At 34.0% G+C, this 27,657-nt stretch overlaps 2 protein-coding genes and 1 long non-coding RNA gene across 3 annotated transcripts; 2 read left to right on the top strand and 1 right to left on the bottom strand.

Moving 5' to 3' along the window:
- Positions 1-7: 7 nt before the first annotated feature.
- On the top strand, positions 8-11,446 carry ATOEP16-4 (Mitochondrial import inner membrane translocase subunit Tim17/Tim22/Tim23 family protein). Its single transcript, XM_028229732.2, has 6 exons — positions 8-348; positions 492-543; positions 963-994; positions 1,093-1,126; positions 2,056-2,123; positions 11,003-11,446. Exons 1-6 carry the CDS (start codon positions 274-276, stop codon positions 11,135-11,137), a joined length of 396 nt encoding a protein of 131 aa, XP_028085533.1. The 5' UTR covers positions 8-273; the 3' UTR covers positions 11,138-11,446.
- LOC145804067 (uncharacterized) lies at positions 4,869-5,170 on the bottom strand. The gene is made up of 2 exons (XR_014345651.1): positions 5,073-5,170; positions 4,869-5,018 (listed from the first exon to the last, which is right to left on the bottom strand). It is a non-coding gene; the product is annotated as an uncharacterized LOC145804067 (long non-coding RNA).
- A 6,621-nt stretch (positions 11,447-18,067) lies between the features above and the next one.
- On the top strand, positions 18,068-22,405 carry LOC114286558 (uncharacterized). Its single transcript, XM_082897613.1, has 7 exons — positions 18,068-18,252; positions 18,453-18,482; positions 19,457-19,481; positions 20,471-20,545; positions 20,876-20,980; positions 21,130-21,247; positions 22,083-22,405. The coding sequence occupies exons 2-6, from the start codon at positions 18,478-18,480 to the stop codon at positions 21,244-21,246; spliced, it is 327 nt and encodes a 108-aa protein (XP_082753739.1). The 5' UTR covers positions 18,068-18,252; positions 18,453-18,477; the 3' UTR covers position 21,247; positions 22,083-22,405.
- Positions 22,406-27,657: the final 5,252 nt, after the last annotated feature.

Genomic DNA, 27,657 nt, shown 5'->3' with positions numbered 1-27,657 from the left:
ATTTTACCTCGTTAATTTTTATTCCACCCCATCTGCCTTATTCCGCCCCTCGTTTTGGTTCCGGAACTCATTCCGAAACTCTCAGTGGTGAATGAATTTACCCAAACATAAAAGATGATAGTGTGAACAACGTCACTTCTGGAACCAAAACGACGTGGTTTGACGAATGGGTTTTACCAATTTGCTCCATAGAAAACACCAAAATTACATTTGACTACATTGGGAGTGGGGAAGGGGGCAACGATGAGAGGGTAGTAACTTGGAATCAGAGAAATGGAGGGCGAGATCGGCGGCGGCGAGGTACCCTGCTCTTCTCTCGCCGTCGATTCCATCCTACGCATCGGAACGGTAATCTCAAAACTTCTCATCTACACTTTTTCACTTTTTTCTTTGCAACAAATTGACTCATTATGATTGTCCACTTCTTTGTTAAAAAAAAAAATTAATTTGGTAATCACTCACCAAAAACAATATGAATTCTTCTATTTCAGGCCGGTGTGATTTGGGGCCTATGCATAGGTCCCTATGATGCTCACAAGCTAGGTAAAAACTATTTTTAAAAAATCCCTCAATTGTGTTGTGTTTAGTTGAGGGATTTGAGAAGAGATTTGAAAAGAGAAATGAAAAAGGTAGGTGAAATGTGAAAAAAAAAATACTTACATTTCACATAATTTCACACAATTTTTCCCTTTCCCTTCCCCTTTCCAAATCCCACTCCAAACACAACATTAATGTAATGGCCACTAAGGCTGTGTTGGTTCTCATATATTTGGGAAGAGATTTTGAAAGAAAAATGGAAATGGTGCGTGAAATTTAGGTGAAATATAGTTATATTTTACACACATTTCAACTATTTTTTCTCTTTTCTTTTCCAAATCCATGAACCAAACGCAGAGTAAAAGATTTCGAGCAATAATCTCTTGTATCTTTCTATTTCTTGTTCTGTTTTCTTTCAATTACAGGCCTCACCGGCATCACTCGTGCTTCTTTTGTGGTAATTTAAGTTTAGTTTATGTGTTTGTGTTTTTTAAATTGATGTTTTTGGTTGTGTTATTATTGAATTTTTTTGTTGTTTTGAATCTCATTTTGCAGGCTAAGTCAGCTGGTAAATTTGGCTTCCAATGCGGTAATTGAAAGGAAATCACTAGCTTGGTTTAGTATTATTACATGGGATGGGGAGTTATTGATTGTTTCCACTATGTAATTTATCAGTGTTTTTATAACTAGCATCTTAAATTATTTATGTTGTGTTTGAATCCTGAATTTGTGGAGTGATTTGTATACGTAAAGAAAAAGGGAGAAAATAATAAAAATAGCAGCTACTTCATTCATTTTTCCCTTCATATTTATTTCCCCTTTGCAAAATCAATCCAAAAATCAAAGATCCAAACACAGCCTTGGAACTGTTTTGTTGAACCTCCATTTACCTGCTTAAATGTTATCGTACATTCTTTTTAATGGGTAATCATGGGTTATGGCATATACATTTTGATGTTGGACTTCTGATTTAATTCCATTGAGCCCCCATCTGCATAGTGTTGTCATGTTCGGTACGCATCATCTATTGACTTAAAATTGCTTGTATTAGGATATACAGCTAGAAAAAGGCAATAACAGTAACTTTGCATAACATTTGCTGTTTTCATCTCATTTTTTAGGTCAATAGGGTGCTCCCCTTCCTGGCACTATCTTAATAATTTATAAATATAGGATAATGGGCTCTCTTGAAGCATTGGATTTGCTAATGCTTTTATTCATTCATTATAGAATATATGGAAAATAGTATTATATGCACCAAATCAGTGCTTGATTTTTAACACAGCTAGCAATCATATTCTTACGTTTTGCATTATTCATCATTTTCAACTACCATATATTTATTCTTTTTTGCTTTTGACTCAACCTTGTATCTCTTATTTCCCGTGCTTACTGTCATTGACTAAACTAATCTCTTATGTTTCTTGTCACCTATTTTGGTGGTGGATGCAGTATTTTCTTTTTGCCTTCAACTTAATTCAATCTTACAATATTCTTCAAATGCTCTTATTCTTGAAGGACTATTTGCTGGAATGTTTTCTATTACTCGTTGTGGGGTTCAGAGATATCGGAAGAAGAATGATTGGGTTAGTGGCATTCTTTTCTTTCCAATTGTAATTGTTAAAACCTATCACCTACTTCACCCACTTAAACCTCCACTTAAACCTACTCCACTTAAACCTACTCCACTAAACCTAACCCACTACACCACTACCACCTCACCTACTCCACTAAACCTAACCCACTACACCACTACCACCTCCACTTCACCTACTCCTTACCTACTACACACTCACTCTCTTCTATATATAGGAATCATGAATCATTGTAATACATCAATATATATCAATCAATAATACATAAATTTTTGCATGGTATCAGAGCAAGGTTAAGCACTTAGTATTTTTCGTTTCACCGGCGGGCGGCAACCTCGCCTTGGCCGCCCGCCGGACCTCAACCTATTCCGCTTATTTTCTACACATACCTTCCCATCACTGCCTAAATCCTCTCTCTTGAGGCCAATGTGAATTCCTCTTCTTCATAATCTGCACTAACTGCAGCAAAAAGGAGAGAGAGATTTCTTGGGTTTGAATTCTAAGGATTCTGTAGTTGTTGTGAAGGAAGAGGCTGTTGAAGGATGTAAAGACTCAGCATTTTCAACGGGCTCCTCCTCAATTGACCATCTTCTATGCGGGAACAGTGAACGTGTATAATGATATCTCTCCTGAGAAGGCTCAGGCTATTATGTTCTTGGCTGGAAATGGGGCTTCTAACAAGGCACAACCAAGAACTCAGGTTCAGGTCCCTACCTCCAAGCAGACTGGGGGAGATGGTGTTCTTGGCAATCAGCCCACTAATAATACTCCACCTAACTCTGGCCTTTCCAGCCCTATCTCTGTTTCTTCACATCCAGTTGGTCAGTCTGGTAATGGGCTTACTGCCAATGGTGAAATGATGGCAGCCAAACCAAATGGGGTTTCAACCACTCCGCTTAGCAAAATTGTCCCCTCTCTCTCCGCCGTTTGATTTCAAAATCCATTATTTTTATTTATTTTCTCCAAACTACTTTCCTTATTTCCCCATCTTTCATTTTGATTTCAAATATATTTTTATTATTTCTTTCTTTATTTTTCTTTCACATTATTTTTAATCTTTTTCACATTCCATTCATACCATATAGCTTTGCACACCAAACCATAATTTATTCATCTCAGGGATCAACCCCGATCACAATTTTACAAAAAAAAAAAAAAAAAAAAAAAAAAAAAAAACAACAACAAAAAAAAACAACAACAACAAAAAACCAAAACACAACACCAAAAGATTTGTTTTCTTTTCTGCAGACGGCCTCCCACCGACCTCACTTCTTCGCCTATTCCGCCGGTCTTTTCTTCTTGCCTCCGTCCTGGGCGGCCCTTGACGGTGTTGCCTCCGTGTTTCCCACTCCACTAGGCATGATCACTACTCCCTGCTCCTCCACTGCAGCATATGGCGAACCTCCAAATCGGAACATCACGGTGGCCTTCCGCTTCAGCTCCTTGTTTTCTGCCTTTAGCACACTTATCTCTGCTCGCGCATCCTTATACATGCGTTGGAGCAGAGCCAGTTGGGCGTTTAAATGCTGCACCTCATTTGTCCTACTCTGCAGCCGGTTCGACAAGTTTGTGCCGTCATGCTTTCCACACATGCCTTCAAAGTATATTGATTGGCCTCCACATCCGACTGCACTGCCATTCTTTGCTCCACAGACCGCATCGGAAAGTTCAGCGGAGTAAACTCCGGGGCACTCGGTTGAGGTTCCAGTGCCACCGCTCCAGTTCTCTCTCTTGTTGACTCATTGAGGTCGGGAAAGAGAGTGAGTAGACCACGGGATGAAGAGGCCATATTCTGGGTAGCTGAACGGGAAGAAGAGGCCATGTTTTTTGGGTTGCTGAGTGTTTCCGAGAAGGGTTGGATACAGAGTATTTACAGATTGTTTCAGAATGACAAGTTCAGAGGTTTCAGTCTGGTTTGGTTTCCTCCGCCTCCGCATTGGTTTATATTGACACTGACGACGCGGCCGACACGCCGCTCTGTCGCTCACGTGCCTCGCCGCGTCTCCGGCTCACCTTTTGATGGCTCGACGCTTTCTGTCGGGCACAACTTTTGATGAAGTGGGCGCGCCTTTTGAGGGCGCAACTTTTGATGGCACGCCTTTTTATGGATTGGGCACGCCTTTTGATGGCAAGCCTTTTGAACGATTGGGCACAACTTTTGAGGGTGTGACTTTTTAAGGGTCCGACAAGACTCTGTAAACTGTCTCGACATTGATTCCGGTTAGCTCCTTCATGGGTCCGACAAGACTCTGTAAACTGTCCCGACATTGATTCCGGTTAGCTCCTTCATGGGTCCGACAAGACTCTATAAACTGTGTCGACATTGATTCCGGTTAGCTCCTTTATGGGTCCGACAAGACTCTGTAAACTGTCCCGACATTAATTCCGGTTAGCTCCTTTATGGGTCCGACAAGACTCTGTAAACTGTCCCGACATTGATTCCGGTTAGCTCCTTTATGGGTCCGACAAGACTCTGTAAACTGTCCCGACCGGTTAGTTTCTACAAGGGTCCAGCAAGACTCTGTAAACTGTCACAACAACTGTCACAACATTGTCTGCTACAACGGTCCGACATGACCCCATAAACTGTCTTCTACATCGGTCTGACACCACCATACAGTGTCCTCTACAACGTTATGACACCCCCATACAGTGTCCTCTACAACGTTATGACACCCCCATACCGTGTCCTCTACAACGTTATGACACCACCATCCAGTGTCTTCACCAATGGTCTGACACGACCATACAGTGTCACCTATCCTCTTTTATTTTTATGTATTTTCTTGTTTTGTAACTCTCTCCAAACTCAAGTTGGTTAGTTCCTATCCCCCTTGAGTTTGCGGGGGGCTGTTAAAACCTATCACCTACTTCACCCACTTAAACCTCCACTTAAACCTACTCCACTAAACCTAACCCACTACACCACTACCACCTCACCTACTCCACTAAACCTAACCCACTACACCACTACCACCTCCACTTCACCTACTCCTTACCTACTACACACTCACCCTCTTCTATATATAGGAATCATGAATCATTGTAATACATCAATATATATCAATCAATAATACATAAATTTTTGCAGTAATTGTTTTATAGCATTGACGTAAATTTCATGCTTAACAATATGATGCCTTGAGTTCCATGTTCCTCGACTCGAGTACCTTATCTGGTCCTAGATGCAACAGATTGTACTGGCCCTCTTCTTCTGATTGAATAGAAGGTAATTTCTGAATGAGAAAGAATGTTGAATATCTGATTTTAGAGATCTAATAGGGGGCTGAATGTGAAACACATGGTGAATGTCCCATTTGTATTACGAGGGTTCTTGATAGTAGCTCTATTATTAAACCAGCCATCCAGATTATCTTTTGTTTCATGATATATGAAAGAGCTTCCAGTCTTTATGCATTCTGGGAAGAAATCTAGAGTTCGGAAATCAACACTTAAAATCTTTTGGATTCCTTTTCTTTTGAAGGATCCTTCCTTTTTTTTTGAATAAGCAAGTCATATTATAACCAAAAAAGAAAGATATACAATGAATTTCAATACATATCTTTTGTAGGGAGAATAAACATAAACAAAAATAAACTACTCCCTCAAAAGAACAAACTAAGCCTATAGACGACAAACACAACATACACAACAAAGGATTCAAAATTTTCCTCTACCACTCTTCAAGTAATGAAGTTTCGCTTTGAGTTTTCTTCTGTTATCCTCCTTTGTAGTCTCCCCATTAATGGGATCACTTACAGATGGACTCCCTCTACTTTTTAGGCTCTTCGTTTGACACAACAACTCTTGATTTAATTCTCCATTCCCCAACTCTCCCATATCACATGATGAAGGATCCTTCCATTTGTCCTCTATGTATGGTAGGAGACATATTATGATTTCAGACCATGGAATAGACCTCTATTTGGATTGTCGTGTAACATTTCTCTTAACCAACATTGAATTATGTGCTGTTCATTGAACATCAATTACAAATTGTGAAAATAGATGTATAAAAGAAATAGAGAATTGTATTATTGATTGATTTGTGTGATTGATGTGTATCTATTACAATTACAAGGATTCCTATTATATAGGAGTGTGTTTGGGAGTAGGTGGAGAGTAGGTGAAGTGGAGGTGGTAGTGGTGTAGTGGGTTAGGTTTAGTGGAGTAGGTGAGGTGGTAGTGGTGGTAGGTTTATGGTAAATTCTAACAGCCCCCCGCAAACTCAAGGAGGATAGAAACTAACCAACTTGAGTTTGAAGAGAGGAACAAAACAAGAAAATACATAAAAATAAAAAAGGATAGGAGACACTGTATGGTCGTGTCAGACCGTTGGTGAAGACACTGAAAGGTGGTGCCATAACGTGGTAGAGGACACTGGATGGTGGTGTCATACCGATGTAGAAGACAGTTTATGGGGTCATGTCGGACCGTTGTAGCAGACAATGTTGTGACAGTTGTTGTGACAGTTTACGGAGTCTTGCTGGACCCTTGTAGAAACTAACCGGAATCAATGTCGGGACAGTTTACAGAGTCTTGTTGGACCCTTGTAGAAACTAACCGGAATCTATGTCGGGACAGTTTACAGAGTCTTGTCGGACCCATAAAGGAGCTAACCGGAATCAATGTCGGGACAGTTTACAGAGTCTTGTCGGACCCTTGTAGAAACTAACCGGAATCAATGTCGGGACAGTTTACAGAGTCTTGTCGGATCCTTGTAGAAACTAACCGGAATCTATGTCGGGACAGTTTACAGAGTCTTGTCGGACCCTTGTAGAAACTAACCGGAATCTATGTCGGGACAGTTTACAGAGTCTTGTCGGACCCTTAAAAAGTCGCACCCTCAAAAGGTGTGCCCAATTTTTCAAAAGGCGTGCCATCAAAAGGCGTGCCCAATCCATAAAAAGGCGTGCCATCAAAAGGCGTGCCCAAGTCATAAAAAGGTGTGCCTGACATGATGGCGAGGCACGTGGGCGCCTTGGCTTGCGCGCCCGTTGGTCGGCTGTCGGCAAGTGGCGCGCGATGCGCAGATCGGCCCTGGCTATTTAAACCAAGGTTGAGGCTGAGGCTGAGGCAGACAAAAAACTTCTGAAAATCCTCTGAAAAAAACTCTTCCTGTGCTGAGAGAGAAACTCTGTAATACTCTGTAACCAACCCGTCTCTGAAACACTCAGCAATATGGCCTCTTCTTCCCGTCCAGCTACCCAGAACATGGCCTCCTCTTCCCGTGGGCTGCTCACGCTCTTTCCAGAACTGAACGAGTCCACAAGAGAAATAATTGGTGCGGTGGCCAGTGAACCTCAACCAAACACCTCTGGTTTTGCTCCGTTGAACTTTCCGATGCGGTCGGTGGAGCAAAAAATGGCGGTGCAAACTGATATTGAGGCCAATCAGTATACTCTGAAGTCATGCGTGGAAACCATGACTGCGGTCACAAATTTGTCGCACCGGCTGCAGAGCAGGACAAATGAGGTGCAACAGTTAAACTCCCAGCTGGCTCTGCTCCAACGCATGTATAAGGATGCGCGAGCAGAGATAAGTACGCTGAAAGCGGAAAACAAGGAGCTGAAGCGGAAGGCCACCGCGATGTTCCGTTTTGGAGGTCCGCCATATGCTGCAGTGGAGGAACAAGGAGGAGGCAACTTGTTTGGTGGTCTAGGAAGTATAGAGACAACACCGTCAAGGGCCGCTCAGGACGGAGGCAAGAAGAAGAGACCAGCGGCAGAGTAGAGAAGAAAAAGCCCACTGTGGGTGCGGGTTTTGGTGTTGTTGTTGTTGTTTTTTTTTTTTTTTTTTTTTTTTTTTTTTTTTGTGTGGTGTAAAATGGTGATCGGGGTGAGCCCCGACATGAATAAAATGAGTTTGATGTGCAGTTCGTCTGCTGCCTATTTTGTTTTTTTTTTTGAGGGAAAAAAAAAAAAATTTGGTTCACGTGGGTATGTGAAAGAGATTAAAAGTGGTTTTGAAATCAAATAGAGGAGATTAAGAGATGGGTTCACGTGTGTATATATATATATATATATATTTTTTTTTTTTTTTTTTGGAAATGAAAAGGAAAGATAAAATAAAATAAATAAAGGTAAAGTGGGGGTATTGATTATTGGATATAATAATAATAGTAATAAAAAAAATTAAAAGGTAGACCACCTGGAGATATCCTTGAGATTCGTTTGGTAGGGTGTGATTAAAAAAGAAAAAAGAGGAGAGAGAAAGAGGTGCACATGGGTTGATAGTTTCAATCCATTAACCTGTCAAAAAAAAATAGAATAAAAAAAAGTGCACATGTTGGAAAGTGAAAAAAGTGCACATGGGTTGGCAGTGCACATGGGTCCGAGAGGGAGAGAGAGATTGTGGAATAAAGTAAGGGGAATGATGGATAAAGTAAAGTGGGTCTGATGATGGAGAGAAAGGGACCAGCAGGAAATAAAAAATAAATAAATAAATAAAGTGAGGGGAACTTCAACAAATTTAGAGGCAGAGGCCAGTGAGTTTGTGAACTCAGTTCATATAGACGAGGATGATCCAGTTGATGAATACAGTTACGAAGAGCAGCTGCAACATCAACATCAACATCAACAGCAACAGGAAAGTCCAGAAACTGACACAGTGTTGGAGGAAACTCCTGCGGAGGATTCAGCTGATTTTCTTCAAAATGTGGTGGAAGTTGTGCCAGACTCTTCACATTCTGTTGAGGAACCTGTCGGAGATCCTCCAAAATTTACTTATGCATCTATACTGCGAGCTCCTAAAGGGCAATCTGTTCCACCAGTGGTTCCTCGTCCATCTTTTACTAAGAGCATCCCACCTCCTTCAGAGTGGCATCATGTACAGCCTGCTGCTCAGCAGTCAAAGAGCGTGCCTGAGTCTAGTTTCGAGGCACTAGAGGAAAATCCATCATTAGAAGAAGGTGAATGTTGAATTGGGTTTAGTGGCAGTGGAGTCAAGGTATGTGTAGAGGTCCGGCGGGCGGCCAAGGCGAGGCTGCCGCCCGCCGGTGAAGCAGAATGACTAGGTTCTTAACCTTGCTCTGATACCATGTGAAAATAGATGTATAAAAGAAATAGAGAATTGTATTATTGATTGATTTGTGTGATTGATGTGTATCTATTACAATTACAAGGATTCCTATTATATAGGAGTGTGTTTGGGAGTAGGTGGAGAGTAGGTGAAGTGGAAGTGGTAGTGGTGTAGTGGGTTAGGTTTAGTGGAGTAGGTGAGGTGGTAGTGGTGGTAGGTTTATGGTAAATTCTAACACAAATCTTGCCAGAGCCATTAGATAGAAAATAGACATTCAATTTTTGCTGGCTATTTATTTTGGAGAATTTGTAGTAGGAGCATCAAGAATGTAGTTGTAATTTGGAGCACTGAAACTTGAAATCATTCTTTGGACAATGGCATGGAGCTGTAATGAATATTGGTCGTGGGGCCTCCTTTGAGGATCAAACGCCACCATGGCCCTGCAAGGGGGACACTCCAGGGAGTGATTGTGGACATAAAAAGGTGAGGGTACAAGGAAGCATGGAACTAAAATAGGATACAACCCCTTGATTTGTCCTTGAAATGTGGTACATCTAAAAGAATGGATTTCTGACAAAGATCGCCTGTAGCAAGATTGAACACATCTTTTTGGATTTTGGACCATTTATTATTCCAAAAATTCTTTTTTCATACTAGTTTTTTTATAAAGTTTTTGAGGAAGTAGATTTCATTTTTGGAATTTCTCTTTATGTAAATTTGTGTAGAATTAGTTCTTTAGTGGAGAAATTTAATTTTTACAGGCCTATGAAATGTTACCTTGATATGCTTTTGATTTTTTCTAATATATATATATATATATATATATTAGTTTATTGAAATGCCATTCCAGGAAATAGGTTGGACATATCAGCTTTGATTCATGTTATCTGATTGAGAGTGATGCATCTTACCATTGTCACTGCTTTACCATATCACAATCACAATGATACTGATTTTTGGGAAGCAGATGGGCGCTCTTTCTTTCCTCATTGAGGTCTCTGTAGTATGACATATTGGAGTGTACTTACATGATTCCACAGAAAAGTCATAAAGAGGATATAACCATGGCTTCAAATAAAGTAGTTCCATGGACCTCTATCACATCTAACATCAACACTTGAAGTTAAAACTTAAAATCTCTTGTGACAAAATTGGTGTAGATTATTTTTGCTCAGACAATTGTTCTCTTGGGATGGGGAAAATGCCTTTGAGGAGACTATGCACTGCGGCCAAAATTCCTACATAATATACTTTAGTTGACAATCAAATGCTTTGAACAACAACCAACTTCATATTGTTAAAATAAAAAATTGAGCCTATTTTTTTAAATAGGTTTTATTAATAGGAGGCATTGCTTGGTCAACTCGACCTTTCAAACTTGTGACCTATATTTGAATTTGAGGGTAACCACTTCCTGCAAATATAGGTCTATACCTTGTTCATCCTTTCAAGGTCGAATACCTTATACTGTTGTTGGGACCAACATTGTGGCATATTTTTTTATAAGTTATGAAGTAATTTAGGTTATCCAATTATACTGGGCAATAAAATGCTTTATTGGTGTTGTGAGAAAAGTAAGTTGTTTTTTTTTTTTTTTTCAAATATAACCCCCATAAAGTCCATCATGTTTGTGTAGCTATGAATAATAGAAGGCCAGCAGCCTCCTTGTTTCACGTCCCAATCTTGGGTGCTTAGATTTTCGATTACTGGAAAACTTAGTTAAGTTGTGTAACTGGTTGTTGTCAGCATTCAACAACTCTAAAAGTTTGAGTCCATGGGATAACAAGCATGGATTGATCACCTGTTGATGATGAACATCACTTTTTTTTCTTCTTTTTTTTTTTTTATAGGTGAATGCTTTGATAGCGGGTGCTGTAGCGGGAGCTGCTGTCGGTGCTGGGTCCCGAAGCTGGAAACAGGTTGCTGGGATGGCTGGTCTTATATCAGCTGTTTGTGCTGTTGCTGATAACTCCAGAACGCATTGAAGTACCTCCTGTAAAAAGTCTTTAAGGTGGAAGAGTAAGTTAGATCCTCATAGTCACATACATCAAGCGTTTTCTTTTGGTAAGTAAAATGTTGTGTACACTGTAATGCCTTTTTGAATCTTTTTCCTTCCCCTTGGAATAATATCATAACAGTTCATTGAATTTTTAATTTTTATTTTTTTGGCTTCAGAATAGGGTGACTAAGTTTCTTATATCTTTGTTTTGACTGAAACTAGGCTTGTAATGCTACTGGAAATTATTTTATGATCAGTGAAAGCAATGAAAAGGGAATATATCTTGATTTCTAAACTTTCACATAGCAGCATAGGTTTGTGAGATGCTGGCAGTAAAAATTGTTGTCTTCAATTTATATTTTGTTGGGAGTGAAATGAAGTTTTCATGAAGTTAGTAAGAATATGATGGAAAAAACTACATGGTTACTCTAGTATTCACTTTGTCTAAATGTTTTTCTCTAGAAGTTTATCTTTGTTATTTTTTACCCCAAGAATGCTAGAGACTCACAATCTAGAATTCACAATTCACTCACAATCTAGAATTTACCCTATTATAGCATTTACTCACATGTTAATGGAGTCGTGTCTTTTAAGATTTACACGAGTTACATGAGTTTGTGACAAATAAGAGGTTGACATGCTTTGTTTTTGTTTTTGTTTTTGTTTTTGTTTTATAAATGTCTTTGCATATACTTTGCTTTTTAAGTGTATCTAAAATAAAATTTAAAAAAAAATAAATTATGAAAAGCATATTATTTTTAGTGAATTTTTTTAAATCTCTTTAGATGTATTTTACTTTTTAAGTATATCTATAAATAAATAAATAAAATTAAATGAAGAAAATTTTTAAAAGTTCATTAAAGATTAAAAAAAGAAAAAAAAAACAAACTGATTATGAAATAATTTTTGAAAACTAAACCAAATACAATAATTCATTTTTCATTTTTTTATTCGTTAAGAAAGAAAAATTCACACTCCCCTTAAGTATGGGTTGTAACGGTTATGTTTGGTTTGTTATAATGAAAATTGAAATATAATGATTATTTTGTCAAAATAATTAATCTAATATATACTTTGGCAAAACAAAAAAAAAAAAAAAATTAAATGATTATTCCATTGAGAAGTCAAGAAATAACTATTTTATTTCAATTTAAAATTATTTCAGTTAATCAAATACAAGTAATCATCGGTTTACAATTATTCCAGTTAGTAAAATACAACCTAAGTAATCCCATGCTAAAACTAGTGAAACCTAAGTAATCCCATGCTAAAACTAGTGATAACTCACCTTTACAGTTTTATAGTTTAAAATTCTCAAAGTGTTTTTTTTTATTGATACAAGTTTCTAAATAACTAATATTAGGTGTGAAATTTCAATAATTTAATATTGCCACAACATGAATTTCAAATGATCCCAAAAAATGTTGTGCCACAACTAGACTCCTATAATACTGTGGGAAAATATTAGGGACTTATGTATAGGTTTTACTAACTAAATTTATTGTTCAATAGATCTTATGATAATTAATGGCATTTTTTTATCATAAATCATTAAAAAACATTACTAATAACTATTTTTCAGCGACAGTTCAAAAATTTTGTCAAAAAATGTCACTAATTATAAGATTTAACAACATTTTTAAAAAATTGTTACGACAAAAATTTGTTAATTTTTAACTTTTAACAACAGTTTGAAAAATTCATCACCAAAAAAAAAAAAAAAACTAATTGTAGTAAGTTTTAGCGACAATTTATAATCGCGACAAAAAAGTTACTAATTGTCAATTTTTAGTGATATACGTAAAAAATGTCACAAAAAATCATTTTTAAGACGATTATATTAGGACTTATTTTCAAATGATTTTATGGAAATTAAGTCAAACTATTATAACATATTAATAGTTTGCCCAAAATATTACTTAATAAATGTCATACTTATGCATATTAAGCATTACATAACACTAATATAAAAAAATCCCATAAAAATAAAAAAGCTAATATAAAAATAGAAATAAATACGACTATATTCATTTTTCTAATTAACATTTGAAAAACATTAATTATACATCATTAATGTATTTTTTTATCATACATCATTAAAAAACATTACTAATAATTAATTTTCAGTGACATTTCAAAAATTTTGTCAAAAAATGTCACTAATTATAAGATTTAACAACAATTTAAAAAAATTGTTACGAAAAAAAAGTCATTAATTTTCAACTTTTAACGATAATTTCAAAAATTCATCACAAAAAAAAAATCACTAATTATAAATGTTAGCAACAATTTATAATCGCGGCAAAAAAGTTATTAATTATCAATTTTTAATGATATACGTAAAAAATGTCACAAAAAATCATTTTTAAAACGGTTATATTAGGACTTATTTTCAAATGATTTTATGGAAATTAAGTCAAACTATTATAACATATTGATAGTTTGCCCAAAATATTACTTAATAAATGTCATACTTGTGCATTTTAAGTATTACATAACACTAATATAAAAAAAAAAAAAACCCATAAAAATAAAAACGCTAATATCAAAATGGAAATAAATACAACTATATGCATTTTTCTAATTAACATTTGAAAAACATTAATTATACATCATTAATGTATTTTTTATCATACATCATTAAAAAACATTACTAATAATTAATTTTCAGTGACGGTTCAAAAATTTTGTTAAAAAATGTCACTAATTATAAGATTTAACAACAATATTAAAAAATTGTTACGAAAAAAAAGTCATTAATTTTCAACTTTTAACGACAATTTGAAAAATTCATCACAAAAAAAAAAATCACTAATTATAAGTTTTAGCGACAATTTATAATCGCGGCAAAAAAGTTACTAATTGTCAATTTTTAGTGATATACGTAAAAAATGTCACAAAAAATTATTTTTAAAACGATTATATTAAGACTTATTTTCAAATGATTTTATGAAAATCAAGTCAAACTATTATAACATATTGATAGTTTGCCCAAAATATTACTTAATAAATGTCATACTTAGGCATATTAGTATTACATAACACTAATATAAAAATATCCCATAAAAATGAAAACCCTAATATAAAAATGGAAATAAATACAACTACATGCGTTTTTCTAATTAACATTTAAACTCTTTAATTATTAATATTTGTAAAATTTACTATTTATTTGTAATAAATTTTCCAAACTTACACTAAATTTAAATTTCCCCCTTTTTTATATGGATTATTAGTATGCTTATATTATTATTATTATTATTGGGTAAATTTTAGTAACAAATGTTAAAGGCCAATGTTTTGTTATTTAATTTTTAAAGAAATTAGTGAAACATCTCTCCAATTTTTTATAGTAAAAGAGGTTCAATATATTTTTTTCTTATTAATTAAGATCTCTCAATAATATTATTAGAGAAATTTTAGTTCGTCATGGATAAATTCTAAATTTCTCTATGCCGAAATTTCTCTGTGAAAATACTGAAAAACCCTAGCTAGTATAAAAATATTACATGTCTTTTATCGTATAAAATCTTAATATCGGGGATCTTAAACTAAAAATCTCAAAATTTTAACTAGTAATAATAAGGGTAAATTATACTTTACCCCTAATGTAGGACAATTTTCTCATTTTGGTTCCTAACAAATTTATATTTTCACTTTGGTCTCTGAACTATCATAATTTTTTTCACTTTAGTTCAATTTTGAACCACTGTTATATTTTTCACATAGCGCCCCACCAAATGATGCACTCTCAAATTTTCTACTAAACAAATAATCAAATGTCTTACATAGATATGGGGTACACAATTTGATATTCCTAGCATTATCCGGCTCTCTACAGAAAAACCCTAGCCAAAAACATCAAAGTATAGTAAATAGATATCACACGCTGCTTTTGGACAATGTGGCTAGCAACTAGGGGTGAGCATGGTCCGAATTGGTGTAAAACCAAAATCAATACGTTATCTACGGCTCTTAAAAAATTAGAACCAATCCAATCCGTTTAAATCGTAAAACCAATCTATTAAAAGACGAATTGGATCAGTTTATGATCACTAGGGGTGTAATTTTGGCCAAGCCTATGTCGGGTCTTGTGGATTCCTATAAAAAATTAGGCCGAGTTGGTCCACAGGCCAAACAAACTAGGCCTAGACCCAAGCCCAGGGGTATTCGAGCTTTGGGCGGGCTAGTCCTGGGCTCGGGCTTTGGGAGGGCTTAGATGGGCCTAAACAATTTTTAAATTTTTTTCACCAAAATTTTATTATTTTCCATTAAAAATAACATTGGGCCATGGGGCAAGCTAGGAAGGGCGGGCTTTTGAGTGGGCTTTGAGTGAGCCGATGGGTGGGGCTTCAAAACGATGCCCAGGCCCAGGCCCAAGGCCTCGTACTAGGCTTGGGCCCGGGCCTAAACGCGCCGGACCCACTTCAGGCCACCCACAAGCCACAAGCCATTTTTACACTTCTAAGGACCACGGATTCATAAAATTAAACAACAAAAAAAATACAGAACATTTTAATTTCATAAAAATATAAACATAGCATCAAACAAAAGCAATAAACAAAAGTAACAAACAAAAGTAATAAAACTGGATACACATTATACAAAGCAGAGTTCTCCTCTGTATTAAAACTAAACATAGCATCAAGTAAAAGCAATAAGAAGACTAGTTTTAGACAAAGAAAAACAACAAACAAACAAAAGCATAGCAACAGCAGCAACAAACAAAAGCACAACAGCAGCAGCAATAGCAAATTCCACATCATAGCAAACCAAATCACTTTTCGGCAGTAATGTCGACATTTGTTAGAGCTGCAAAAAAATTAATGTCAGTTTAAAGTAAAAAAAAATAACACAATACGTGAATGTAATTTAAATGATAAAGTGAAAAACAATGTCATTGAGAGCAATGATTTGAAAATTGAACTGGTGAACGAACCAGAAAAAGGACCGAGTGGACGAGTTACTGGTTCAACTGTTGGGTCGAAGCAATCGAACCATGACGTCACAATTAAAAATATAATTATAAATTATAAACAAATAAAAATATATATAATTACTGAAATAATAAAAAGAAGTATTGCATAATATTTACTAATAATATTTAATAAAGTCATAATTGATAAATAAATAAAAAAAAGACACTAGTTTTAAAGAAATTAAAAAAATTTAACATTCCCTCCAAACAAATTGATTAAATGCTAGATTTAATTTTGGAAGGAAATGAAATTTTCAACTCCCCCTCCAATCAAATATGATTCAAACAATTTGATTGAATCCCACATTGAATTTTTAGGTTATCTTCCAACAAACTTTTTCTACAAATATGAATAGATTTTCATAATTTCTACAAGCTTCCAATGAGACTCCTCCTTATGAGAGGAGACTTGAAGGAAAAGTTGTTAGTCAAAATTTTGATATATATATATATATATATAAGAAAGAAAGAAAGAGCAAAAGAAGAAAGAAAAAAGGGGTTGGTCAAGAACCGACACCTGTTCACTGATTTTTGCAAATAAGGTCGGTTTTTGGCCTAGTTCGGGTTTAGAGGGTTTTTCAAAACAAAAGAAGGCTTGGTTCGACCGGTCAGTCCGGTTAGGTTTGAAAACATTGGTTGTGAAAGAGAAAGAGATAGAGATAGAGAAAGAGACCAAGCCACTACCGATCTGATATGAGATAGAATCTACCGATCTAATCTGAGATGAAATCACAAGAATAGAGAGAGAACACAGTCTGAGAAAAAGAAGAGAGAGAGATGAGAGTGTGAGAAACAGTAGCATGTGATATGTTGAATTAGGGTTAGGGTTTAACTTTTATTTGGAATAATAAATGATATTATATGGGAGGGTCTATAATATAAATATAGACAATTTGTATACGGTCTAAATCGATTCCAATCTAGAATTGTAAGGTTCAATCCAGAAATCGATTCGTGGCCTACGGATTTTTAAACTTCTAATTTGGAACCGAACCACGGATTAAAAAAACCTATTCAAACATACCGGATTGGACTGGACCAAATCGGATAATGAATTATATGAATTTCTTGCTCAGCCCTACTAGCAACTCAGCATGTTGAGTTGGCAACTTTCCACGTGCTCACATCTATAGTTGTTCCCCATAAAAATAAAGTAAATTACACTTTTACCCTATAAAAGTATGAGCATTTTTTCACTAGTCCTAAAAGAAAAATATGTTACTAATTTGGTTTCTAAACCTCCAAAAAAATTGAACTAATCAAAAATAAAATGGATATTATTAACAGATGCCCTTATGACATAAGTTAAGAACGTTTAAAATTTTTTATATATTTTTCATTATACTTACTTTCGTATAAAATAATAATATTTTTAAGTCAATGTTAACCAAATTTAAATAAAATAATTTCTTCCCTTCTCAACTTTCCACATTATTATCTAATAAAATGTTGTCTTACAATACATTAAGGATTATTTTTGGAAGATAATTAAAAATTAATTTTTTTAATTTATTTTGAAAAAATATATAAAAAATGTAAAAGATAATGTGACTGAAAATAAATTAAAAATTAAAAGATGACTTTTAATATTTTTTCAAAATTTTTGAGAATTAAAAGATGACTTTTAATATTTTTCCAAAATAAGCCTAACATTCACTCCCATTTTCCCATTATCTCCTTTCCCTCTTCCCACGCCTACAATTGAAAACCTTCATCCACGCTACCCATCACTTAAATGAAGCAAAGGGTAATTTATTTACTTATTTTTAAAATTTAAAATTTAAATAATTAACTTAAGTCGTGTTTGATAAGTAGACATTTCAATTAAAAAGTTGCTAAAAAAATTAAAAGTTAACAAATTATAAAATAAAAAAAAATTTAAAAAATTTCACTTTCTGCTTACCTTTTACACTATATATATATATAATAAAAAAAATCATTTAAAATATATTAATTATAAATTTATAACTTGTTGTCAAAGGAGCCCCGGCCAAAAAGTCGTTTTATAGTGGGAACTGTGAAATCTCTTGGCTGCGAGACCTTTTTTTAGTCCTCTCTTGACAATAAAGCCCTAAACCGGTGTGAGTGGAATTGAAGCAGAAAGAGCTCTAAACCCTAACCCTGTAAGTAATCTCTCTCATGATTTCTAGGCTCTAAATCTTTGAATTTCTTCTATGCATCCATCGTTGAGCTTATTTGAAGAAAAAAAAACCCTAACTTTTTTCAATCATTTTCTGTCTTAAACCCCAGTTTTTCTGTATCCTAGGGTTTTGCGATATTGAACTAACCTTAATGCGTCCTTTGGTGGTTGTTGTTGTTACAGGTTAGGTTCTTTGGTCTGATTCAATATGAGGTATCTTTGGCCTTTCAATTTCTTTATATATTGATTCCTAGGGTTCTATATGTGATACTATCTTATATATACGTATCGAACTAGGGTTTTGCAGTCTAACCCTTTTTTTTTCTTCTACTTGTACTGGATCTGATATGTTTACGTGATAATCAGTTGTTATTTGCAATGAATTATGTTACCCACTGGCGATTTAGGTTACAAATTTCATATTCACAAGTGAAAGTATGCTTTTATAAGCAATTATCACTTGAAGTTCATGAGGGCATTGAGTATTATGATTTAGTAAGCAAACTACTGGTCATTGTCTTTAAAACTATGAAGGGCAATTTATCAGTACTGTACGAAGTGGCAAAGAAGGGAAGATCTCTTTGTCACTTGCCAGTCTAGCCTTACAATGTTACTAGTCTTTTTTTATTTTTTATTTGTTAATGAGCCCATTATCAACTGATATATGGCCATTAGGTGGACACACCAATTGCTAACCCACTATTTCCCCTGTTGTTTCAAGCACTTTTACAACATAACATAGTTACTCTATTTTGACGCCCATAGAGATTTTCATTATTCTTTTCTCATCATTATCTGTTTGTGCATTTGTAAAGTGCAATAATGCAATACTTGTGTTTTACTCAACCAATTGTAAGCCTCTCCTACATTTGGTGATATAACTAGGTAATTTATGTGGGGAAACAAAAAGTACAGAAAACAGAACCTTTTTGTTATCTATGCCAATCTAAGGTGGAATGAATAACCATAACACAAGGATGTAGTACAGTAATTGAATTGTTCATTATGTTGAACTTCTTATTTTTTTGTTTTGCATAACAATTGTTTGCTGCTTAGTTTGTGGACAAAACCGTCGAGCCCATTCTCACTTACTGTTTGTCTGTGGCATAGAACTATTTATTAGTTCATTTTTATTCGATAAACTTGGGTGCAGGTTACTAATTGCATTTTATGTTTATTTTTTGCAGTCGTCCAATGGAAGAGGATGCCACTGTAAGTTGCCCTTTATTATTATTATTATTATTGTAGTAGTAGTAGTAGTAGTAGTAGTAGTAGTTGTACTGCTTAGATGGTTAGTCCTCTTTCTTACTTCTTTTTTGTTCAGTAATTTCATCATCTTTTATTATACTTGCAAATATATTTGCGCTTCTTCTTCTTCATCATTATTATTAGTAGTAGTAGTAGTAGCAATACTAGCAGTAGTAGTTGCACTGGTTAGATGGTTAGTCCTCTTTCTTACTTCTTTTTTGTTTAGTAAATTTCATCATCGCTTGCAATATGTTTGTGCAATTGAGAATTAGTCTTTCCTTTTCTTTATTAATCTAACTGTCGATATGATGAAGTCTTCTATTGCTTATAAAAACACAAGATATTATTTTCATTGAACGTCAATCAATATGGCTTTGCTAGTTGTTCATTATACATTTGTCTTTTTATTTGTCTGTCACTCTCATGTAACTTATTTTTTAAAATGCTTTTTGAGGGGACCCGATATGATTTCAACTAGGTTTCAGTTAAAGGTCAAATTTGTTTAGGTGTGCTGAAGTTTGTAATTAGTCTTCCCAACTATGGTGTTTGAAAAACATTTTCATGTACTAATATTGATTGGTCAAGATTACTAATACTGTATTAGTACATGAAATAAATGAGTTTATTTATTTATTTATATATATATATATAGAAAATAATATAAAAGGGGAGGGTTGTTGAAATTGAAAGTAGATTTGGTTAAGTGTTTATTAAAGTGTTTTCATATTTTATTTGCAGGACCCGTTTGTTTTATTCACGATATGGTTTTTACATGCATACACACATGTATACGTGTATAGATACATATACATGTGTTGGACCTATGATCCTACAATCATTTTTCACTTTCCTGTTAAATACTTTTCATTGAAATTTTTACTTGCTATATTTCTGTTTTTGTACTCTTCTTATAATACATAGTTCATAGTGCTCATCGAAACTGTTTGCAACAGGCCAAGACTGAAGAAGAGGAATTCAGCACCGGACCTCTTTCTGTTCTGATGATGAGTGTTAAAAATAACACACAGGTAATACAAAATCTTCGTTTCTGCAAATTGGCGTTATTGTTGTTATATTGGTGAAATTTTGAGAGAGGGGCCATGAGTCCTTAAATCGTTAACAAGGGATTGTTATTGTGGCATGTTGAATTTTTTATTTATTTATTTTTTTTTAAAAAAAAATGAAAAATAAAAAAAAAATCCCCTAGTTCTGCCCTTGGAGCTCTCAACTGTCTAGACATGGGTTGTGAAATCTAGAAGGAATTGTTGTATGTATTTTAATTTGCTTCCTTTTTATCACTGGGTTTGTTGTGTATTTGGTTGTTGATGACACATCTGTGACTCGTCTGCAACAATCAGGTGCTTATCAACTGCAGGAACAACAAAAAACTTTTGGGCCGTGTGAGAGCATTCGATCGGCACTGCAACATGGTTCTGGAAAATGTTAGAGAGATGTGGACAGAGGTTAGTTCTGCATCTTTGACAAATCTTGGGTTTTTTTGTTTTTGTTTTTTTGTTTTTTTCCATTTGTTAATTCTATTATGTTGAATACCATGCAAGTTCCACATCTAAAGATTCTAAAGTTTGTGTTTAAATTTTGTGTTTCTTCTCAGGTACCGAAGACTGGGAAAGGCAAGAAGAAAGCCCACCCAGTTAATAAAGATCGGTTCATTAGCAAGATGTTCCTCCGAGGAGATTCTGTGATTATTGTCCTTAGAAACCCCAAGTGAGGTATTTGTTCTATATGGTCTTCATTGATTAAATGGAACAGTTTTAGACTTCAAAATGTGTTGTATTTGTGTTTTGAACTCTCTTTTATGTACAATTTATGTATTAATGGTAGTTCAATAAATATGATATGTGTTGTCTAGAACATTTAGTTATTCTAATTACAGTATGTCTTGGAACAGCTGGGTCCAATTTAAGTGTTTGTTTTGATTGGTTTGCAACTTAGTATCTTTTGTATTCTGAGTTATTTATGGTGATAAAGCTCGAGCTTGTATGTCCATTGAAGGATGGGTGATTGGGTGATAAGTTGGTGAATTAAATAAAGTTGACAACATGATTGATCTTTTACTCGTTTTGTTGAAAGCACGTTTGGCATTGAGGAATTTGTCCCTTTTTACTTCAAAGACATTTAAATTGATACTCCTTGTATGCCATAGTTGAGTTTGTCGGCATTGGTGACAGAACTATCTGATTGTAAGCCATACTAAGGTCAATGTTGAATTCTAGGTTTCTTTTGATTGCAACTTAAAAGTCAACTTATTTTTTTTTGTCTTTAGTGAACTCTTTTTTTATACGCTTTTTAGGATCCATCTAAACAAGACGATCCCAAAAAAAAGGATTTTTTTTTCCTTATAATAAATCTATTAAAGACAAAAATAAGTGGACTTCTGTCGAATTGCTCGTGCGTAGTTGCTTATTTCATTGTACTTATAGCATAATTCTTGTCCTTTCCATAGTTGCATTGCACGACTTGCTTGATCATTATTGATCAGTATTACGAAGTTGTACTTTGAATTTGTGATGGTGTGATTATTATAATAGTACTTGCTTGATGTAGGTATACGCGGCAGAGGTGTAAGAACAGAATTTTGGAGCAGAACAGGGCTTTTAAAGCAAGCTTAGGAGTTGGTTACCTTTGGAGTCTCAATTTCCGGCCTTATGTATTAGGGATTGTACGTAGTACGTAAATCATGGTTGTTGTAGGACTAAAACTTTCTTTTTGTTTGTCATTTCTACTGTTATGTTTTTATGATGCAACTAACTAATGGTTTTCTTTTAATTCCAACATATTGACTTTGTTGTTCTTGATGTGCTTGGCCTACAAGCATGGTTTCAAATATTCCCACTAGTGGGATAATTACAAGCAGTGAAATTTGTCAAGCTGAGTAGTGTATTGTTGCATCTGATAAAAGGGGAGAATATATTTTATGTTTCTGTTTCTGTTTCTGTTGCGAGTATTTGAATGCTTTTCAACGTTGGAGAGAAATGCACCTATAAAGAATTCAACATGTAAATTTTTTATTTTATTTTTTTGAGAGTAACATGTAAAATTTTAGATGTGTATTTTGGCACTATTGGACAGTAATTGGAGACCCCAATTGTAAATTTCATCTTTATTTGTAAAAAGAGCCTACTGCAACACATGGAGGACAGGTCGCAGCTGATATATGGAGCCTGTTTTAAATAATGGTATTGGGATATAAATCTGTATCAACGACAGTTCAAAAATCTTGATATGTATTGTAGTAGATATTGGCCGATATTTAAAACAGAGTAGGTTGTAGCTCATTATGTGCCGAAACTTGTTTATGATGAGCATATCACAATCTGCAAATATTCTTGCTTTTTTAATGCATTTAATTTATCAGTAACAATGCTGCTCAGATTCAGCAACTTCCAGCCAATGTAGGTTGGTCGTAATTTGGAAGTTTCTGCAGAGATAAAGAGATGTTTGGTGTTTGATGTTTTCCTAATAACAATGGTGATTGATGACTGATAGAAGAAGAAAACCGGAAATCTGGTAGAAAGTAACTTACCAACATGAATTGCACATCTACTATTATTATATAAGTGTAAAAAATCTGTTTTATATATATAGATATATATTTAAAAATTCTCATTTTATATTTTCAAATCTACTATATTTGTCAAGTCTTATATAAACTATCTCTTTATTTTTTGAGTTGAATACTCAAAAACAATATATCTGCTTCCAAGAGTCTTATATAAATATAAACAAATTATCTCATTTCTTATCAAAAACAAACACACAAAAAACGGTCATCTTATTTTTTATATTGATGATGATTGAAGAATAAAAAAATAATTATTCTTTCTTATTTTCTATAGCTGCTTTTATATTAATATACATAATATTTACAATTGTCCATCATGGAACAAATCATTATAAATAATTTTGGTTGAATCTTAAAATTGTATGTATTCGTTTGAGTCTAAACAGAGAAAAACGCATGCGTTTTTAAAATAGAGATTTGTATTGCATCTCAAAAATTTGCAGGTTATCTTTATGTACTTTCTTTTTGTTTAAATTATATTTTATGAACTATAATATTTTATATGGTACTTTAATAACTAAGGTATAATGTAAAAATTCTAAACAAGAACCACTTGTGTTGGTTTTATTTTTTAAATATGTTTTTCAGTTTTTTATTTTTGATATTTTCTCAAGTTTAGTGATTAAAAACTCTGAAATTGCTTCATATTTTATATTTAAATTAAACTTTTGCATGAAAATCTAATATCTAATAATCTAAATAATATTGGTAAAAAAAAAAATTATAAATTCAAACATGTACTAATTTTTATTATTATATTTTTGGGAGATGCACCAATAAATCCCAAATCTTTATCTTATGACCTATTTGGTCCTATGTTTTATCTTATGATCCAATTAATCCAAAGCTAATGTTAATGACAAAATAACCAGTGTTACACTATGTTTTGCGCTTTTTAGTAAGGGTAAATGAGGAAAACCCCAACGTGGTATTGACTGAAATGCCCAAAACTCTGTAGATGTTTGTTTTCCTTCCAAACACATCGTTACGCCGATGTTAATGGCCTTTTTTTTGGTTGGTGTTCATCACCATCAATAACATCAACTACATCACCAACATCACTAAAAAAAATCATAAATATCATAAAAATATCATCAAACATCGTCAACTACATCACCAACATCACTAAAAAAAACTTCATCAAAAAACAACATCAGAAAAACATCAACAAAACATCATCAAAAAACATCAACAACATCAAACTTTAAAAAAAAATCATCAACCATCAAACATTACCAACATTAATCATCAACATCCAGTAATGATTTTGTGTTTTTTACAACATTAGCCATCTCTTTCTGAATTCAGTAATGATTTTGTGTTTTTTACAACATTAGCCATCACCAACATTAGCCATCTCTCTCTGAATCCAGTAATGATTTTGTGTTTTTTACAAAGAAAAAACTCAAGTAAGGATCATCAAATTAGGAAATCATCATCAAATCAATGCTAGACATCATAAACATCAGGGCCATGATCAACATCATGAACATTAGTTCTGATCCACACCGATCCATCATCAACATCAGTGGTAGACATCATCGACATCAAGGCCATGATCAACATCAAACATCATCATCAAAACAACATCAAAACCCATCTGGGAGACTCCATTGAAGGCCCAATCCAGAACTTGAGAAAAACCCTTCTTTTTTGACCTCCAAAACTTGCAAATCACTTCTACCCATTAATCAGAATCTCGTGAAAAAGGCCTCTGTCTAGGGTTTAAAACGCAGACGAATCCATTTTTTTTTCAAGGTTTTGAGAGATTCGAGAGTGATAAAGAAGAAAAAGATTCGATTTTAGGCAAATGGGTATTCAAAAAATCCATTTTTCACAACTGGGTGCTCGAGAAAACTAATGGAATAGATTCGATTTGAAAAGAACAAAGCAAGCAAAGAGTTGTTTGGAGATACAAGATATTCGGGTGATGATAAAAAATAAATGTGGGTTTGAGAGAGAGAGAGAGAGAGAGGGTGAAGTGGGGGATAGGGTTTTGAAATGAGGAAGAAAAACGAGAACCAGGTGGTGGAACGATGGAAGTGATGGAATCGTTCCGTTCGGGGAAGTTTCGCCGATCCAAACTCCGATCCGGTACTGTACCGGAGGGGCATTGGCCGGTGTACGTAGGAGAAGAGATGGAACGTTCAAGATCTGATAGTAGGTATCGACAAGGCTGATGTTTGAAACATATAAACACCCACCCAAAATTATTCAATCTGATGTTTACCATTTTGGGTTGGTGTTACAACAAACATCTTCTTCTCTCTCTTTCGCCATTGATGAATAGTTGCAGAGAGAGAGAGAAATCGCACCCTCAAAAGGGTATTGATGTAAAAATAAATGGAATCAAATAAAACCCTCAAAAATCTGGACAAACATTAGGACCAAATGGTATACAAAAAAACTTAAAGGACTAAATGGTTTAACTTTTTTCAATATAGGATTTATGGATAATTTTTCCTATATTTTTTTGTTATTATTATATTTAATATTAATAATTTTTCTTCTAACAAGAATACACAACAAATTATTTTCTAAGTATATTTAGATTAAGTGAATCTAAATCTAAAAGTAAATTAAAAAAAAAAGTATTAAATTAAGTGAATCTAAAAAGAAAATAAAAGGGTTATTAAAAAAAACAGTGTAAAGACAAAAAAAAAATATGAAAATCAAAAAAATTCAAAGCAAAAGTTTGAAAAAATAAATTAAACAAAACACTATAAATTTCTCTTTTTTTAAATCTTTTTCCACTAAGACCATCTCCAACCGTTCACCAAATCCATCATCAAATTTAAATTTGATAAAATAGATGTGCTTTTTGTGCTCCAACGGTTGCACTAAAATAGTATCAAATTGAAAAAACATCAAACGTTTCACCAAACTGAGGATGACTTGCCCCTTTCAGCAATTCACTGTGCATAGCCATTGAGTTGAACCCACCAGACAACCAATCGGATGTCCCTTCGAATGACTGCTTTATAGCAAAAATTTGTGAAAATTTACATTGACAGGTCGACCACCTCAGCACCTCCATTATCAAGCACCTCTCTCTCTCTCTCTCTCTCTCTCTCTCTCTCTCTCTCTCTATGTGTGATTGAAGAGTATCCATCAAAGAACACCGTATTCCTTCATTTTCCCTGTAGGTCTAGAGAGAGACAAAGAGTGAGGAGAGAGAAAGGAGGAAAGGAGGAGCAGTGGAGCTCATATAATTAAAACCAAAATGCAAGCCATCATCATTTTTTTCTCTCAAATGCGTTCAGAGGGAACACTTCAACAGTGGTGCATTTGCTCTTGCCGGTTGGCCGGTAGGACGACCGGTGGTTTGTTGATAGCTTTGTTGGAGTGACTGATATCAGATAAAGGATTTTGTACTTGTTTTACTCAAATTTGATGAATTATTTGATTAATTGTTGGAGATGCTCTAATCTCTAATTTCACACAAATTATTCACAAACTATTTTTAATTTTTATGTGAATTTAATAATTTAATTAAAAAATGGTGCATACACACAAAAATGTAATACTAAACATTTACATTATGACCAACTATTTAATTATGAATAATTAACTTCTTATTGTTAGTTGTATTATATTATTGTAAAAGATTTCATATATTACTTTTGTGATATTTTATATATATCAATGTCTACATATACAAATATATAAAAATATATATAAATATAAATTTATATGTTACTATATTCATACATTATAAATCTGTAATATTATATTATCATCAGATACTTTAATTTTCGAACATGTATTGCCTTCGTAATATAGTTATATTTGTTAAGAAAAAACGGCAGAATTGTGTATTGTTCTCTTATCAACTTATATTCAACATATATATACATATATTGTTGGAAAAATGGTTTAATATAGGCATATTTTTTAGCTCAATTTGAGTGGGTCCCAAACGTCTTTGGGATGAGTCCGAAGAGGCGACGTGTTCCTTGCCGCGTGGCAAGTCACACGGTGAAGACGGAACGTCAAAACCATTTATGAGTGAATGGGAAGTTAACGTCGTTTTCGGATCTAACATTAATTTTTTAGATAAAATTCATTTGAATTTTTTCAATAAAAATTATTGTGGGAATTTAATTTAATTCTAAATTCAAATTTTGGATTCTTAAGTGGTTTTCTAAAATTTGTAATTGTGATAATTTAATTTAATTCTAAATTCAAATTGTGATTTCTTAAAAAATGATTAAACTATTCAAAATAGTTTAATAATTGTTTTCCATTAGTTTTATATATATATATTTCTAATTGTTATTATATAAAGTTCCAAAGCTGTTCGTGCGTTGCGTTTGACCAACGGACACTTTTTTGAAATTTTGGTACAAACCGTCAGATTTATTTGAACACTCTTGTGCACCTGTTCTTTAGATAATTGCATCCGTTCATTTAAATTGGTTGCACCGTTGAGGGACTTTGTTTGCCTATATATACAAATCTTTTTCAGCAGTCCAGGGATCCGAACAAATCAGTTCGTATATCTGATTTTGCAGTCCGAAAAATAGTTTGATATTTTGTCTTATTGTTGTCCTATTT

The sequence above is a fragment of the Camellia sinensis genome, chromosome 12 (assembly GCF_055761805.1).
Source record: "Camellia sinensis isolate YWXY chromosome 12, ASM5576180v1, whole genome shotgun sequence".
In the NCBI taxonomy this organism is placed as follows: Eukaryota; Viridiplantae; Streptophyta; class Magnoliopsida; order Ericales; family Theaceae; genus Camellia; species Camellia sinensis.
This window is presented reverse-complemented; position numbering and strand designations above follow the sequence as displayed.

Coding starts and splice junctions, on each gene's coding strand:
- ATOEP16-4 (XM_028229732.2), top strand. CDS start 274: ATGGAGGGCGAGATCGGCGGCGGCGAGGTACCCTGCTCTTCTCTCGCC. Junction 349..491: donor CCATCCTACGCATCGGAACG/GTAATCTCAAAA, acceptor CTTCTATTTCAG/GCCGGTGTGATTTGGGGCCT. Junction 1,127..2,055: donor TAAATTTGGCTTCCAATGCG/GTAATTGAAAGG, acceptor TTATTCTTGAAG/GACTATTTGCTGGAATGTTT.
- LOC114286558 (XM_082897613.1), top strand. Junction 19,482..20,470: donor CAATGGAAGAGGATGCCACT/GTAAGTTGCCCT, acceptor TGTTTGCAACAG/GCCAAGACTGAAGAAGAGGA. Junction 20,981..21,129: donor TTAGAGAGATGTGGACAGAG/GTTAGTTCTGCA, acceptor GTTTCTTCTCAG/GTACCGAAGACTGGGAAAGG.